This window comes from Notechis scutatus, chromosome 1, assembly GCF_049901735.1.
Source record: "Notechis scutatus isolate UNSWTSFEM ecotype Mainland chromosome 1, rNotScu1.2, whole genome shotgun sequence".
Classification (NCBI taxonomy): Eukaryota; Metazoa; Chordata; class Lepidosauria; order Squamata; family Elapidae; genus Notechis; species Notechis scutatus.
This window is the reverse complement of record NC_142009.1, coordinates 106,548,699-106,567,215: the sequence shown is the minus strand read 5'-3', so window position 1 is coordinate 106,567,215 and position 18,517 is coordinate 106,548,699. Positions and strand designations below refer to the sequence as shown.

Here is an 18,517-nt window from a genome sequence, read left to right as displayed (position 1 = left end):
TGAGAAGTAGAATATATTATGGTTTAAATTTGATTTAGGAGGAAGAGAGAAAGCATAGGTGCTCTTTAAAAAAAACTTATATATGATATCTATGCTGCAATAGTAGATTAGTGATCTGCAATAGTAGATTAGGTGCAATCATCACAATTAATAAATTAATTATCTATGGGAGGCCTGTCTATAAACTTTGCTCACAAAACCTATAAGTATAATGTTATATAGAAATTAAAATTTGTATTTGCATGATACAAAGAAATAATGATCGCATTATAAATTGACCCTGCAATGTATATGCTTCATTAATTTTGGTTTTGTATATTCTCTGAGCCTGGGAAGATAATTACAGCAATCCTTTACATAAATTGACGTACAATATCTTTAATCTCTGGTTTTATTAAGCATATAAAGAAAGAGAAATATATCTATTCTTAATAAGTATATGCAAAATAGTATTATATTAAAACTTCAATCCAAATTGGTTTCTTGGCATAGAAAGTATAAGAGAATGGAGAAGCAAGAGCTGTTTCTACTAATAACTACCAGTGTCCTGTAGCTAACATACAATTCTAGATACTTTCTCAGTCTTCTGGAACAGGTTTTCATTCAATGGAAAGAAATCAGCAAAATGTACATCTCTTGGGTTTTTTCTTTCTTCTGTTATTGAATTTCTTCTAAATATTTGTCTGGAAAAGAAATAGTAACCTTGAATTCCATGCTAAATTTGATTTCTTTTACTTCATTTCAAATTGATATAGTTGGTATTCCAATTTGCTTAAAACTTTTCTTTTGCCTAGTTCGAATTACAGTATGTTAGTTTATTATGTTAAAATTTTGTGGCTAATCCAAAAGTTTTATCCATAATTGCATTTCAGAAATATATAAAATAAGGTTCTTTAAACATACTGACACTTTTTAGCACTTAATTACAAAATTGCACCCTAAATTGGGGCTGAAGTATTAAAAGAGACATTTTGCAAAGCATGCTGGTGCGAAGAGAACCTCCTTTCAGAGCTTTGTGGTCGCCATGACCTATGAAAGGCTCACCTTCAAATTTAACAGTTTTCCAAGGTTATCTTCACAGGTGTTTGCATGCCCAACAGCCTTGTTTAGTCAGCAGTTCCAGGTGAAATATTGTCATGGCATGTACATACATGCAACCTGAAAAATGCCTTGGAGAAAGTATGGGAAACTTTCCAAGAGCTGTGACTACTTCATCAATATAAGGAGGGAAGTTTTATTTGCACCGACACATGTTGTGAAGTTTTCCTTTGAATGCTTTATATAGCCATAATACAAATCTAAATCCATTTACATTTAATTTAAGTTCACTGAAATTGAACTAAATGTGTACAAAACACTTGGAACTGCAAATATATTTTCTCAGGACTAAAACTGGCAGCACTTCTAAAGTATTATTAGGGTAGAAAAAAAATCCAAGCCCTTCTTTGAAATAAATTATGTTGAAATCAATGGAATGCATTTCTATCTAAATATGCTTAACAGGAAGATATTAGCATCATTTTTCATGATCATCAGGTAAGCAATCATCTGCAATCAGTTTGCATTGCTTTCCAGCTCTAACACATCCATTGTTATAATATGAATTACTGCTGTAAGCACTTTTGTGTTCTATTGCATTCTGAGAGCCTTTAAATGGTTCAAGAATTGGCTTCCTTCACTTTGCTCCATTAGAATAGAACAAAAATTTAGCTTCAACATCTTTCAAGAGATATCCTGTTCTTTTATAATTTTCTTTAAACAATGTTCTTCAAATTTGGCATCCCCTTATAACTCTTTGAATTTATTAACATTAAAACCAAAGTGTTCCCTTTAGGAATTTATAAAAATTGCAAGTATGAAGGACTTAAGCATTTCCCACTTAACTGCTGACAAATTAATTTTTGAACAGGGTTATGCTTCCTTATTTTTATGCAAAGAATACAAACATTGATATAATTTTTATTTTTAATAAAGAAAAAAATATTAATGGCATTGTAAGATTGTAAATGCTGTACCAGAAAAAGTAATAGTGATCATTTTCAGCTTTCTTTAAAAAAAAAATCTTTGGTTCTGAATTAGTAAATGAACATAGTGGTTTGATTCAGTTTATATATTTCATCTACTTCAGGCCTATCTAGATTAGAAACTTTTCATCTCTTCTACTCAATGTGCACAATACAAGAATTTAACAATAGCAATATACAAAAGCACCTGAATCCTCAATTCTCTGCTTCATTAACAACCCTTAGTATTTAAAGGACAAAGTGAAATAAGTTAATGTAAAGCTTTGTTAGAGAACAAAATAAAAGTTAGAAAGATATTTTTGAATAAATGTCAAGTGTGTGTGTGTGTGTGTGTAATTTATGGCAGCTTTCCAAAATAATCATGTAGATTTCAAATACATCTCACACTCATCCTCCTCTCTTATAGTGTATGTGTGTGTTTGTGTGTACGTGCGTACATATATACACGCACACAAACATGCATGTCAGGAGCATTATCAAGAAATGAAATATAAGATCAGAAATTGATTTTTTTAAAAATCCAAAGAGAGAGAGAGAACTTTTCCAAGTGAAAATAGACTTAATGAGTTCACAGAAAGAAATAGTGAAAGCCTCCAATAGTAAATGTAATTTTTGATGCATATGACTTAACATATGCATCATATGACTTAAAGCATATAACTTTACATGAAAAGGAAAGGAATAAGTTGCTAAGAAACTAATGTTCTTCTGCTAATTTATGTGGCTTAAAAATATATTTCTTGTGTTTCTTTCTGATGCTATATTTAATTTTTTTTCACAGACTCACTCACAATTAGTTTCATTTTACTATTCCTTTAAATTATTAGACTCATTTTGTACATTTTTATACATATTAAATTCAATAACTCGGTGGGAAGTACTTTTTAGGGGACTTATTTAGGACGGCTTTTAGTAAACAAGATTATAATTATATCATTAATAGAAAGTATGTCAGTGCAATATGTAGTACAAGTTGTTATGTGTTTATTTGGAAATAATTCCTAAACAGACATAGACATAGAAATTTCATAAATTAGATTGAGAAGAAAATTTCTCTTCAAGTAAACGTTATTAAAATATTTGTATTTTTATTACTTTTTATTACTTTATTTTTATAGGCCAGCTAAACCAAAGAATGTTGAGTTAAACCTTAAAGCTTCCAAAACCCTGGAAAATATGGAAAATGAGCAAGATTCTACAGACAAAGTTAAAATTAATGTCAGCATTGCCAATAAAATATCCATGTTTGAAAGCAAACAAAATAATCAACATCAATCTGCTGATGCTCCTGCTCCAAAAAGAGGTTCTGTATCAAATACATTTGTTGGCAGAGCAAAGTTGAAGTTTGGACGACAGCAAACTGAAAGTGAACAGACTAACAAAATAACAAATAAAGGAAACCATCGCCAGAAATTATTGCAAAATGGCACAAAAGTAAAAGAAATCTCTTCAGACACAAACATTAAGGCACAGGGAAAGATTGAGGCACAGATTACATGTGAGGATGTTAGAAAAAGTGAAGAACTTGGAAAAGTTGTTAAATCTCAAGTTAATGAGAATGACAAAGTAGATGGTAATGAAGTGAATGATTTCACTTTTACAAAAATTGATACAAAATTAGTCAAGGACAAAGACCTAGATAATGTTTCATCTATAGAGCAGAATGAAGAAATAGAAACAAGTAATTGGAGTATGAACACCGCATCCTTATCTCCTGAAAGCGAAGAGACATTTTCCTTGAGCTCAGATCATTATTTTCCCAATAATAATGATAAATCTTTGCTGCAGCCTGATCCGACACTCCAAAATTCAGAATTAAATCAGATTTCTCAGTTTGAAAACATAGATCAAAAGGTGATTAATACAGTTTTGGAAGACAACCAAGAATTTGAACAAAATAACAGCGGGCAAGAAAAGGAAAGCAGTGGTTGTAATGTTTCTGAAGGCGGCAGCAGCACTGATGGCATTTGTGACTCTCCTTCAGATATGGCCAAGTTTACAGAAACACTTAAAAATCTAGACAGTTCTGTTTGTATACCTCAGAAAAAGAAAAAGCAGAAGCTTCCAAAGTCTCCTGCCCCTCACTTTGCAATGCCTCCAATTCATGAGGACAATTTAGAGAAAATATTTGACCCTAATATATTTACTATGGGATTGGGAATAAAGAGAGACAGATCACAAGATCTAACTCCATCTGTCCAGTTAAAATTGCAAAGCTTAGAGGCTGATGCTAGGATTAGACCTAAGCGGGCTTCTGCTGAAAATAGCCTTCTTCTCCAGTCCCTGAAGTTATCCAGTAGAGTAGATCCGGCTCTCACGCAGGAAATGAGCGGGAAAGAGAGCAAGGACAGCACAGACAGTGATATCAAGAGGTCTCGACTTGAAAACAGCTCCATCTTCTCCAGTATGCTAGCTCCCACAAGTAAAGAAAAAATGTTTACACCATCTGTAACCACTGTAAACACAATCACGACATCTTTTGCATCTCAGAAGAGTGCCACCTCTCCGGGTATTCATCCTCTAATATTTGATGTAACTCAGAAATCTGAGGTAATTGTTTTATATCTGTATATGTTATCTGAAATAACATTTTATCTGAAATATATTTTATATGTCATGTTATTGAATGTTATCTGAAATATATGTTACCTGAAATATATTTCACCTGCAGCCAATCATTTGTTTTATTTTCTGTTTAGCCTCTTTCAGGTTTCAAAGCACCAAACTATATGGATAAATATTTACAAACTGATGCAAAGAAAGAGAGAATTTTACAAATGCCAAACTTTGGAAGCCTTGAAAACAGTTTTTCAAACTGGTTGAAACCTGGTCAGTGTGAATCAAATGAATTCTTAGCTATTGAGGTGGGTTGAATGCAATCTATCTAGAAATTTTGAAAATCTCTGCATAGTGAATTTTTGACTTCGTGTTTTTCTTCTTTCACTTCAGTGAAGTACAGTCCTTTTAAAAACAGAGCTGAAATTAGCAAATGTGAGTTGCTATAAGAATATTGAAAATGACCATTTGGATGAATAAAAAATGGTTTTTCCTTCATTAAACACTCACATAAAAATGTCATTGCCATTTTCTTTGTGCCAAAAAAAATCTGGTTTAGCAGTATGTTGTGATTATGCATATCACAATAAAATATCCCAATCTACTCACAGGATTGTTATTCTGGGGAGTAAGGTCCTGATAAAAGTAAAAGAAAATCTTATATAGGTACAATTTTAACTATTCTTGTGCAAGTATTTGCTTATAGATTAGACAGACACACAGAAAAGATCTTAAAATAGTAGTTGATTATAAAGAGAAATATCTGATTGCGAAAAAACAGAAAATGCAGTTTTCAGCTACATTTGGAAGTTATTTATACTGAAAACAATGTTACATAGTCCTACTTTATTTTGGGTGCGACATTATATTGCAACAAGGATATAGAGAAAACATAGGTTCAAAATATAGCAATCTATGAGGAGAGACTTTGAGAATAAGGAATGGGTATCCTTGAGACAAGAAAATTAGTGGACAGGAGAAAGGAACTATTTGATAGTACTATTCAAATATGTGAAGGGTTATGAAACAGAAGGAGGTCAACTTTCTATTCCCTCAGAGTGCAGAACATGAATAATGGATTTAAATTAGAAGATCCAGTCTGACTGAATGTTAGAAAAGATCGCCGTAAGGAGAGTTCAACTGAGAGCTGTGTTCTGTTCTGTTTTATTTTTAATGTTTTAATTTTGACAAAAGATTGAAGTGAATTGGAGTCAGAGTCAATTGGAGTATGTTCTTCACCATTGAACGTGTTCAAATAGAGATTCGATAGCCATTTTTCAGGCATGCTTTCATTCATATTCCTGTACTGCACAGGGGATTGATCTAAATGGCTCCTTCCAAAGCTGCAATTCTATCTTCACAGTACTAATTGTTCTACACAGTGCGGTCAATGGGATGAACTGCATTAATATAAAGAATTACTTGCACAGAATAACAGAAGAGATATAGCAATTATTTAGCTAATAAAGATGTATACTTCAAGCGCAGTCCTCTTTTAACCCTCTGATCATTCTTGGAAACTTGCAGAAAAATAGGCCTTTATGGGTAAATTAAAAGGATGTTCTCTATACATATCTACATTTGATCAATGTTTTGTTAGGAGAAACTTGCCTGATGTAGGAACAGTTATACGTTCAAATATGTAAATTAGGGATAAATCCATATTAGCTTGAAAATATTTCTTTGCACTGCATGAGAAGATATGTTACATACCCATTCACTTCTTCCCAAAATAAAGCATAGAAAAAGTCAAATATCCATATCATGAATGTCTCCATACTCATTTCTGCAAAAGCAGTTTGGATTTGGTGCAGTGCTATGAAGCTGGAGGAGTGAGCTCAGTGTCGGGACGGTGGTGAAAGTAGAACATACCAATTTCATGTTTGATTTCTTCTTACCGTTTATTCCCCTTTGCTTTCCATAGGCATTTTCAGGAAAATACCAGAATAAAATTAATCCTAGACCTGGAAAGGTAAGACAATTTTTCTTTGTGAATGCTTGTTGTTTTATTGTAATTTTGTCGTTAGATTAAATGAGACTGAATTTCTTTTTTAAAAAATACAGGTCGTGATTTGCAATAAATCAGATGCTTCCGAAAATAATTTTGAAATTTTTCATGATGTGTTGGATTGCACCTCTTGGAAATTGTCACCTGTGATTTTAGTTAAAGTCATCCGGGGATGGTAAGAATAGGAAGTCTCCATTCTCTTACATTTTTCCTTTAGTTGTGTATCCTGCCACTCTCCTGCTTGTTCCCCTTTCTATGTAAAAGTGGATTTCTTTATTTCTTCGGCAAATTTTCAGGTTGGCCCCATGCCTGTTTTCTAGATGAGCTTGCCTAAACATGTTTTCTCTGAACTGTTTTTAAGACATGTTTAAAAGTGTCATAAGATGTACAATGTAATGTTTGTAGAACCTTTATTGTTAACTTTGCTTATATATTATTGTTTTCTTTTTTCTTTTTTTGATGTTTTAAAAGCTTTGCCTATAATTTTTAAATAACTTCTTTTTTAAAAGCTGCACACTGTCTTAAGTCTATCAAATTGAGTACTAGTTTCTGCCTTGGAAAAAAAAACCTGAAATCTAGCTTTAAATATTATTGAATGCTAAACTTTCTTAAATATCTTTCCTGGACCTCTTAACTGGAAGTTGGAGAGAGCTTGTTTTATTGCATTTATCAAATAATGATCTGTTTCCTATTGCGGAATTGCTGTTACTATCAAGGCCTTAGTAAAGCCAAGGATAGAGACAGGGTAACTAATGTACCTCGGGGATGTCACAGAAATAAGATTTTTTTACCTAAAGCAAAAGAGCTTGGTTTAAAGCAGGAAAATGTTACTATAATGTTTGTATCTAGAATTAGATTTTAATTTAAAGTGATATAATTAAAATATTCAAGTTTTTTTTTCATTTTCATTTTAAAATTAATTTCTAAAGTCGGTCATCTTCCAAAGATGCTCGCTGATGAAAAGTATAAAAGGATGCATGCATAAGAAAAGTATAGAAATTCTTACATTAAGTATGGCTTTGTAGAAGATTTCAAAAAATTTCTATAGCACCCTATAACTGAGCATTTAATTGATTTTAATCATTTTGAACAATTGTTAGTATTTTTCCTTTGTTCTGTCATGATAGTATGCTACATCTCCTTTTTCAAACATCTTGTTTGGTAAATTTACTGTATGTTGAGCAGGTGTTCATTTATGCTTTGCATAGAAAAGGAGTATAAAAGACCAATACATGTATCAGACTCTAGCAACATCATATCCAATGAGCTAGTCTGGTTCATAGTTCCTGCACATTGATAACTGAAACTGATATCATTGGGAAAATTAAGGAAATGCTGGCATTGTACTGTAATATACCCTTTGTGTAGTATAATAAGTAACGTGGTAAGGCACCATGGCAAAAGAGCTGCTAATGAGCTCCGACATTATGAGATCACAAGATTGCAATGCTAATTCCAAATTACACAAGTGGACTCCTGTCCATAATTGCTGCTAAATTGCTAAAGTAATTAGCAATTAAGAGTAAACCTGATGACTTTACATAAAATCTAGTATATGAGATGCAGTATTACCCTGTCACCTTTCTTTTCGCCTATTTATAGTACAGGACATCCTTTCATTCGATTCTTTTTTATAGTTTGCTTTCCTGTTTGCTTGCCTGTTTTTAATTTACTAACTAACTAGGTGGCTTGAGGGGCTTATTTTCTTCACTTTTTAAAAAATTTCGCATTAAAATTTAAGCTCTGTACTTCTGGCACCTGATGTTTGAGTTGCTTTGATTTCTGCCCTTATTTGGAATTACTTCTGGATATCTATTTTCTGTTTCCCAGCCTATCTTCTTGATCTTCATTCTGATCTCTTGAAAATGGCATCACTCTCCCTCAAGCGCTAGCAAGATCTCTCTTAATGATTGTTGCCTTATGTCAAGCAAGTTAATACTCGTATGCTGAAGAAAGTAGGATGTTTCTTTTAGTCGCCTTTTCACTCAACTGCTTTGTGGTAATTTATATGGGTTGATTGTTACATTACATGTCAGGGTTGTTTGAGAGGATTTTCTTTCAGTTTGTTTCAATACTTGATTATTTTACCAGGCATGCATATGCATGGTTCTAGTCATTCTGTGTACATTTATTATTTTTTTAACTACATAAAAGAGATTAATTCAATACTACTGCTGCTCTTGAAGATGAAAACTTGTAGATGAGTCATGTTCTATCCATTGTCAGGAACACAAGCATCTTGGCAGGTATAAGCATAGTACTGTGTCCATTTGGGGAAAAAGCACCCAGAATCTTAGTTTTTTAAATTAGCTACATATGTGGAGAAAGGATTGGGTGGAGGGAAAGAGTTTCATAATATAGAGAATATATAGAAAATTACTGTGATTTTTTGTTGGTTTTAAAAATGAAGCAGAAATATACATAAAGGATATTTGGGTTTTATTTGTGTATTGATAGAACAACAGTTCTTCCTTAATTTCTGCCTCACCACCACCACCATGTACCTTTCATATCTACTACATAATGGACACACACAGTTTAGGATTGAATTAGGAATGTATGAAGAAATTTGTTTGACCTAAGTTCATTAGTTGGACCTGTGATGGTGCAGTGGTTAGAATGGTTACAATGCAGTATCGCAGGATAATTCAGACAGGAGTTCAATGATGACCGGCTCAAGGTTGACTCATCCTTTTATCCTTTCGAGGTGGGTAAAATGAGGACCCAGATTGTTGGGGGAATATGCTGATTCTGTAAACCGCTTAGAGTTTACTGGGCTGTAAAGCACTGTGAAGCGGTATATAAGTCAGGTTACTATTGCTAGTTCATGGTTGGATGAGCCACCGATTTAAGTAGAAATCTACACCAATCTTTAACCATGTATTTGTTACTTTTTATAGTAATTTTGCTCTAGTATTTTAAAAATCACATTAACTTCCCTTTTACAAAATTGTAAAGCAGCAATCAATAGGAACTAATAGGTATTTTAAACATGCCAATAGTTTAACTTTCCCTCTTGTATTATAGTTGGATTCTGTATGAGAAACCAGATTTTGAAGGAGTTTCTATTCCGATGGAAGAAGGAGAATTGGAATTTTCAAATCTTTGGGGGGAAGAAGCACTTGATAATGAAGATACATGCAAAGTTCCCGAGCCTATTGTGATTGGTTCAATCAGGCATGTAGTAAAGGCAAGTAAGGAGTGAAATTACAACAACCACAATTTGATTTTATTTGTAGTTTTACCCAATGCTCAGATTTACTCTGGTAATGCAAAATTATATATGAATCTTGTGCATATGTAATAGTGTGATATTCTCCAGCTAGAACCAAGAGAAATAAGTGAGATGAACCTATGTAATCAGCCCCTGTTTGGGGTGATGGGATTTTAAAGATAGCCGCATTAACCCATATCTAAATGCTTCCTCTGCCTCTGCTGTAAAGATTAAATGGCATCACAATAGGCTTTGTAAAAAAAGATAAAGGTTTCCCTACCAGTCATATCCAATTCTAGAGGGCAATGCAGATTCACAACCAGTTTTGTCCAAAGAAGATTCCATGGTCATATGGCCAGCATGACTATACACCAAAAGTATAAGGAACACTGTTACTTTCCCACTAAAGTGGTACCTATTTATCTACTTGCATTTGCATGCTTTTAAACTGCTATGTTGGCAGTTGCTGGGCCAAGTAACATAAGCTTATTCCATCATGCGTGCTTGATCTCGAACTGTCCATCATCTTAACCAATTGGCCACTGCACTTCTTTAGTCTTTATGGTTGAATAAATATAGGGAATTAAGAGGGAAATTGGAAAGACATAGGATAGTCTACATATATCAGCGTAGATAAATGGCGTAGACTAATTATATTCTTTTTAATTTTCACACGGAAGATTCTATATCCTATCAAATAAAATCTTATTATGAAAAAGTTAATTTTCTGAAACATTTTGAAGTGATTTCAATATGCATAGCAAGAGAAACTCCACCAGCATTTAGTGAAACACACCCTAAAATACAGAGAAATGCAGTTGTATATCTTTATCATCATTGTAAGATCAGTATTTATGAAATATGCACTTCGCCAGTTTGATGGGATTGGTTAACACTGTCTTGCAATCTAGTAGGGGATATATGGTTGTACATATATATTGATACTCACACATGAGTTAATGCATATGATTTTGATTTTGATTCATTTCCATATATTTTCAGTGAAAGAATATTATTTATAATTAAGAATATGTACTCTGGGGTGGATTACAAATTGTCCTATTTTAAAAAAGGAACAACACAGAACCAGAAAACCAATATAAAAGAACATGGAGAAAACAAACCTAGAGGGGGACCAAAGAAAGAGAGGGTCAGTAATTATCCTCACCAAAGACTTAGGGAAGCCATTTTCAGGCCCCTACAAAATACAAATAGAGTGGGGGCCACTCATATCTTGGAAGGAACTTCATTTCGGAGGAAGGGTGCTGTTACAAAGAAGACTTGTTTCAGGGATACCAATAGATTGTTGAATTGATGGAACCCAGAGCACACCAACACTCTCAGATTGAGCTGGCCAGGAAGACAGGTGGTCCTCCAAATAAGCAGACCTAGGGCTTTATAAGTAGTAAAGATGATATTTTTTTTCTATCTAAAATAGAACTGATGAAGTAAGGGCTATGCCTACTTAATTTGAATTTTATAAATTTTCAGGATTATAGAATTTGCCGAATTGACCTATTTACAGAACCACAAGGATTAGGCTTGGTAAATGCATATTTTGATGATACTGAAGAAACACGACTTGGTTCTTCTCAGAAGACTTGTTCTATCCAAGTGCTGTGGGGCATGTAAGTATATGAATAGGTATATTAGCTGTAGTTATTGGATAACCCTGAATCTTTTATATATTTTATACCTCTTTTTTTTTTTAAAGAAATGATAGTTATTTCAGGAGTGATTCATTGATAACAAAACAAAATATAACATATAGGTAGTTTATTTTATGATACAATATCTGATAAACATTTTGGTGGTTATTTAATATATCTTTGGTCTTGTTATGAGCATAAATGCATCTAGAGTGAAATCTTGGTTGTAGCAATTATATGTCTAAGAATAATTTTGCATTGATGTTTATAAAATTATGCGGAAGTATGCAATTCGCTGAATAAAGAATTGCCTTAGATAAATAGCTCTAGCATCCTGTGTGGTTGCTGAATACATGTGATCAATTGCAACTTGCTTAGAATCATTGACTTTCCAAGAAAAAGGGTATAGGTATAGACATGAAAATTAAAATTGTATAGAGAAATGTGTGCAGACAAGAAATATTTAGAAGTACAATAGTAACTTGTACTTCTGTAAGCAGGTCTTACACCAAATTGAAAGAAAGATAGAATATAAATTTAATAAATTAAAACATGAATTTAAAAATCTGAAATGTGATTCTCTTATTGTACTGAATTTTAGGTTGTATACATTTTAATTATGCAAGGAGTCCTTTATCAGGAATATTTTTCAAAATTGTCTGACAGTGATACAAAAAGGTTTATTCGCTGTTGAATTCTCAGACAGGATAAATGTATAATGTCTAATTATACAATAATTAATTCTAATTCTAGTGTCAGCTTCTGGAAATAGCAGTATAAAAAAATCCAATTTAGGTTTCATCGTTTTCCAAACTGCATTATGAATATGAATCATAGCGTTACTGGGTGTATTGGGAATGCTTCTGGTGGGTGTGGATATGAATGAAGCTACATATTAATCTTGGCAAAGTATTTATATGCATTTCATTGTTACTATTCATTGAGACCAATCTGACACTTTAAAATCCTATAACTAAATATAACCTATCCTTCAACATGAGCTTGACCACAGGAACAGTTTCTGTACTTTTCTTAGCAATAACACATAAGTGATATGTTGTTTTTCTTTCACATTTTTTTAAAACTTTGCAGTCTAGACTATAGTCTTTGGATTTCCTGGTAACCTCCCATCCAGGTGTTAACCAGTCTTACTGAGTTTAGACAAACTTAGATGCTATCACTTATTTGGGCTGAAACATTTACTATTAAATAATTTTGTAAAATCATATAACAAAATCATTTAGTAGTAATAACCTAGCCTTTCCTCCTTACATTTCTGCCTCAGTGTCCAGACTGACCCTACTTTTTATCCTTTAAATGCTCCAGGTATTTAAATTGTATAATTTAAATTGAAGTTTATCTGATTTTATTTTATTATTATATAATATTATAAGATCTGCTGGATAATATGCGGGTTATAAACATTTTAATGAACAGTCTTTGTTTCAGTGCTAGGTAAACTTCTTTCTATCCATGCAATCTTCCATCTAGACAATAGCCAGATGAGACATTCTTAGTATCATATATCCTCTGGGCTTTTTTGAACTTGAATTTTCCTATAATCGCCATACTGTTTTTCATTTCTAGATGGCTACTTTATGAAGAACCCGGTTACCAGGGAATCCCTTTAATGTTGGAACCAGGAGAATATCCTGATCTGTCATGCTGGGAGAAAAAAGAGGCATATATTAGATCTTTGAAGCCCTTGAAAATGGTGAGATAATTAAAACAAGATATAAGATACACACGCACACATGAAAGACAGTAATAGTAAAAGAATAGTTTTAGCTTCATTCGTTCATCTGTCCTATTTTTCAAGTTCAAAATAAACATAATTTGTGAAATTTTAAATTTGTTAAAATATAAATTGGATGGGAAATATTTTTCCATTGGAAGGTGGCAGCGCAGACATTTTATTGAACATTTATTTGAGGTCTTACTGTTAAATGTAGTTAAATTTACATGTGTATAATTAAAGTTTGATTACTGGATCATTGTTATGAATAGATTTTCTATTGACATATTGGAAAATTTGGGTGGTAATTGAATTGTTCTGCTAACTCAAAACGATCTGAGTTATGTAACATTCCAGTAACATTTTCCCATCAATTTTTGTAGGGTGGACGCAAGGTTGAATATCCTAAAAGCCGAAAGGTAAAATAGTTATATACAAATGTTTTGTTTATTGAATGTGGCTGATTATATTTAAACTATAATTATGTTGTGATAATCACTTTTTCCAGAAGAGTTTATATTCATATACTAATCATTCATGCTTCTGATTATCTACATTATTTATATCCTGACAAATTATAGTTTCTAAGATACTCTTAGATCAATGTTTCAGCAACTTTGAGATGTATGGACTCCAATTCCCCAGAATTCTCCATCCAGCACGGTTGCATAGGAGAAATTTTGGGAGTTAAGTCCACATATCTGAAAGGTGCTGAGATGGAGAAATACTGCCTTAGAAGTGCCTCCAAATTTATGCCTTTAGGTACAATGTTAGCATCTTTGTTCACCTGATATTCTGGAAAAGATTTGAAGCTGTGGTGTAAAAAAAAAAGAAATCTGTTTCTCTGGTGGAAGGATTCCTTTAGCAGATTTCAGATGGCTCTGATTTTGTTGGTATATCATATATTCAAGTTAGCTTTTGGTGACTGAAGAGAAGAGCTATGGCCAGGGGTGGGATTCAAAAATCCCAACAACCGGTTCTCTGACTGGTTGCTAGGTGTGCGTAGCCATGGTGGGTGTGGCCTACTTCTGGGAGGGCCGTTTTTCACCTTCCCCAGAGTCCAGAGGCTTCCCTCGGGCCTCTGGGATGACGCCAGACTCTGCACTTACCTGCATCCTAAACAGGCCATGTAGAGATTCCTGGGAGGGGCAGGGGACGGGGCCAGCTGGTTGGTTCAACTACCAGTTCGGCAAACCAGATATAAAATTAACATTTGGTTCGCCCGAACAGGCTGAATCCCACCCCTGGCTGTGGGTGGGGTGTTGCAGATTTAAATGTTATACTAGTTACGAACAAACATAATGTCTTATATCATGCTTTTTTGTTGTTATCTGTTCTGAATCTGAAATGATAATGTTGGCTGCTGCTCACAAGATGTTTCAGAGGAATTCTGCCAAAATATACGTGAAAGCATTCTGAACTTTTATAAAAAGCAAATTTCTAACTGTAAACTATTTTGTTTAAGGTAATTGTTTATGAAAAGCCATTCTTTGAAGGAAAACATATAGAACTGGATTCAGAATTAACAGCTCTTGCTAAGGAAGGAGACAGAACTGAAGAATCTGAAGAGTTGGAAAATGAACTGCTTACATCAATAGGATCCATAAAAGTGAAGGGAGGAATGTAGGTATAAGGGAAAAAAATAACATCTCATTTTACATCCCCTGGAACGTAGAGGCTGAGAAATTGGCATTGAGAGTGAATGTAATGTAGTGGTTAAATGTTGGAGTAGAACTTTCAGTTACAAAAATGTGCTGATAATTATGGACCAATTAGTCCCTAAACTATCCCATAAGATTGTTGGTAGAAAAAATTGAGGAATGAGTGCTTTATAAGGAAGGATATAAATCTTACAAATATATGATTTAGGAAGGTGATAGATGGACCATGTTCACAGCATGTATGTTTATGAAAGAATATAATTAGAATCTACAGCTTCAGTAAATAGTCCCAAAAAAGGCTGATTCAGGAACAGTGGATATACACACAGAGAGACTTGGATCCAGATTAAATAATGTTTAAGTAGGTACACTGATTTAATGGGATTTATGCTGGTTATATCACAAATAATATAGCTGATTGGATCCAGTCCATAAATCAGAGAGCCAGCATTAAAATATTGTATCACATTGCAGGCGTAAGTATTTATTTGGAAAAGATTTAGAAAATCTTTAAAACCCTCTAAGATTCCTAAAATGCAGGAGTGTTTAGGAAGTTGAAACTTTACCATCTCATGCTTTTCTGGAACTAGAAATTGATCCTAAAGTACAGATTAAGGAAACAGTACTTTAACGCTCCTGTGATTTTACTCATAACTCTTGTAGAAACAATAACATAGTACTGTATTAGTTATTAAACTGGAAGATTAGGAGATACTATAACATCTAAAAAAGTTAAAATAATGACCTGAACAACTCAGTGAAGCATTTATAATAGGAAAAAACTACCGTATTTGTGTTTTCATTATTTGCTTATTAACATTGTACAAACTTTGAGAGCAGATTTTTCTGAAAATTGTGTTAATATTATGGCAAATAGTGCAGGACTAGGTGTATTCAAAATATGTTCAAATGAAATGAATGAATTATCATCACTATTAAGTAAATATAGATCCCATAGTAGACAATGCTAGTATTAAAACATAGTGATTGATTTTTTTTGAAGCTGTATGAATCTATTATTATTTTTTCCAACCAATCTGATTTAAAATTTAACTAAAACTGAGTAAAATTGGATAGTATAATACCATTTGTTACAGATGGTGATCTAAACAGAGTTTAAAAAATTGCCTTGAAATGCTGTGTCTCCTTTGATTTAAAATGTTAGTTAAGTTTATTTTATGCTCCATTTTTGGTTTTTTAAGATGACATTTTAACAATCATGCTTGTTTTTGAGTTTTCAATTTTTGTTCTCTATTTGTAGCTGGGTTGCTTATGAGAAGCCAGGGTTTGAAGGGCATCAGTATTTACTGGAAGAAGGTGAATACCAGAAATGGACGGACTGGGGTGGTTATGATGAACAGTTGCAATCACTGCGGCCTGTTCTAGGGGTAAGTTTAAGAATATATAATCTTGGCATCTTAAATAAATGCAATGTACCCTTTTCATGGTTTGCAGAACAATTTTTTACTTACATTTTCTTTTACATTGCCCTTATGCCCAGTTCAGTAAAGATAATATGGAAAAAGGTATGTGTGTGAGAGGGTGAGTTATTTGCTGGATCATAAACCAGGTAGATGATTCATTCATCTGAAACTGTATGTCTAGTTGGGGATGAAAATGTGTATTTGAATCTGAAGTACAGTATAAACCTGAAAAGCAATGCTGTATGGTTTCCTACCTGTTTTCTTCCTGTTCCATTGGGTTGCAGATTCCAACTCCCCCCCCCCCCCACACACACATCATTGCTAGAAGTTTTGGTTACTGGCATGATGTGTAGTGTAGTCCAATGTACTACTTACTGTATATCTACCTGAGCCTCATCCCTGTGTTATTCTGGGTATCTGCAGAATTTGTTGCATTGCTTGCTTATCTGGGCTGTCCGTGATTCTGATGAAATGCCAGGCTATACAGACAGATGTGCAAAGAACCAATGTATATTTGTCTTGTACAACAAAATGGAAGTAAGAAAGGAGGATTTCTGTATTCTCTGGAAACAGAGAAACAGGATTGCTAAAATGGCAGAGGTGAAAAACAGCTTGAGGCTAATCTGAAGTAAAGAGAAAGTAGAAAGAATAACCATTCAGAGCCCACTAGAATCAAACAAGCTTTTTTTCCATTCTTACTAAATAGGGGAGTGGAGCTTTCTACCCATTCTTTATATTTATTTCCATTAATGGATCCATCAGCAAATTGTTGAGAGCCAAGACAACAACCCCAATGTAAATTATGTAGTGTCACCAACTGGTGCAGGAAAGAATGGGAGGGTTTTCCAGTACACCACTTCCTGCATTAAAAGGCTAAGGAGAGAAATGCCTGTAGCAAACTATCTGCGCTCGGGTGTGTGGTTTAGTCAGCGTCCAGATTACCTGCAGCACTGAAAGTGCTAAGGCAGCATTTGCACATGTCATTGAAATTAGTTTTTCCTATAAGGTTGGTTCTTGTTGCTCTTTCACTGAGATTCTTTCAACTGAAAGGCAACTTTGTCTTCACAGACTTTGGAGCATCAAGATGGATTCCAGAAGAAATGTGCCATTAACAATTGAGAGCGCTTGTTTCCAACCTGCTGCTCTCCAGATATGTTGGCTATTGGACCTGCTAACTTTGGTTTTAGTTTTGGGCACTGAAGTTCCAGTGTATCCAGAGGGCACTGAGATACCTGAAGGATGTTTAGAGGATCTGTTTTGGTTGAACAATTAATCTGCTAAACACCCTCAAACCAGATATTCCTAATTACCTGTAAAAAGTGAAGGCAGTTTCCATTAGAGTGCTAAGTCATTCATTCTTTCTTTTAATCCTCCAATTTCCTTCTTCATGTTGGTTTCTTACTGTTGGTTTCCTCTTTACGCTGTTTCAGTCTCTGTTGCAATTCCTACCACATCATTAATGTGCTCAAGAAATATTCCTATATGATAAACAGTTAATTTTTGTCTTCATTTCTCTGTTTATCTTATTTTGATTTTTCTTTCTTCAGGATCTGATGCACCCTCACATGATAATGTACACTGAAAAAGACTTTGGCAGTAAAGGTTCCAGTATAAATGTATTAGGTATTATTTCCAATTTGAAGGATACCGGCTTTGGATTAAGGACACAATCTGTAAATGTGATTAGTGGAGTGTAAGTAAGATGTTCATTTTAAATTTAATGGGAAATGTTGGCATAGGGAATAAATACAAGGACATCAGATGTTATATTCATTAATGGTTTGGGTAAAAACTCTCTTCATATTAAAATGCAAAAGAAAAAAAGATTTCCCTTATGAAACAGGGTTTTTTTTTTTTAAATGTGCAGTTTCTTGGGTGAATTTTAAATGTTATTAGGAAGATGATCACAGATTAAACTACATACAATCATAGGCTCACAGAATTGAAAGAGGGCATTAAGGCAACTTAGTCTACCCCTCTGATCAGTAAAGAAATCTAAATTAAAGCCTCTCAGAATAGATGGCTCTCTAGCTTCCACTTGAATAAATCCAATGACGGAAAGTCCACTATATCTCTGTCCATCAGTTGTTTGGACACTGGTGAATTGTTCTTAGTAGAGGTGTTCCTCGACTTATAACCACAACTGAGCCCAAATTCAGTTGTTAAATAGGTTATTGTTAAAGTGAGTTTTGCCCTATTTTGCAACATTTCTTGCCACAGTTGTTATGTGATTTACTGCAGTTGAT

General features: G+C 33.6%; 1 protein-coding gene across 2 annotated transcripts in view; it reads left to right on the top strand.

The window, feature by feature from the left end:
- Positions 1-18,517, top strand: part of CRYBG1 (crystallin beta-gamma domain containing 1) — a 121,010-nt gene that overhangs the window by 85,171 nt on the left and 17,322 nt on the right. For both annotated transcript variants that reach the window (XM_026666620.2, XM_087942714.1), the window contains 11 exons: positions 3,143-4,574; positions 4,724-4,888; positions 6,505-6,552; positions 6,645-6,763; positions 9,616-9,778; positions 11,294-11,430; positions 13,039-13,165; positions 13,570-13,605; positions 14,652-14,809; positions 16,109-16,235; positions 17,819-17,964. In XM_026666620.2, coding sequence (XP_026522405.2) covers positions 3,143-4,574; positions 4,724-4,888; positions 6,505-6,552; positions 6,645-6,763; positions 9,616-9,778; positions 11,294-11,430; positions 13,039-13,165; positions 13,570-13,605; positions 14,652-14,809; positions 16,109-16,235; positions 17,819-17,964 — 2,658 coding nt within the window. The remainder of the gene's footprint in view (positions 1-3,142; positions 4,575-4,723; positions 4,889-6,504; positions 6,553-6,644; positions 6,764-9,615; positions 9,779-11,293; positions 11,431-13,038; positions 13,166-13,569; positions 13,606-14,651; positions 14,810-16,108; positions 16,236-17,818; positions 17,965-18,517) is intronic.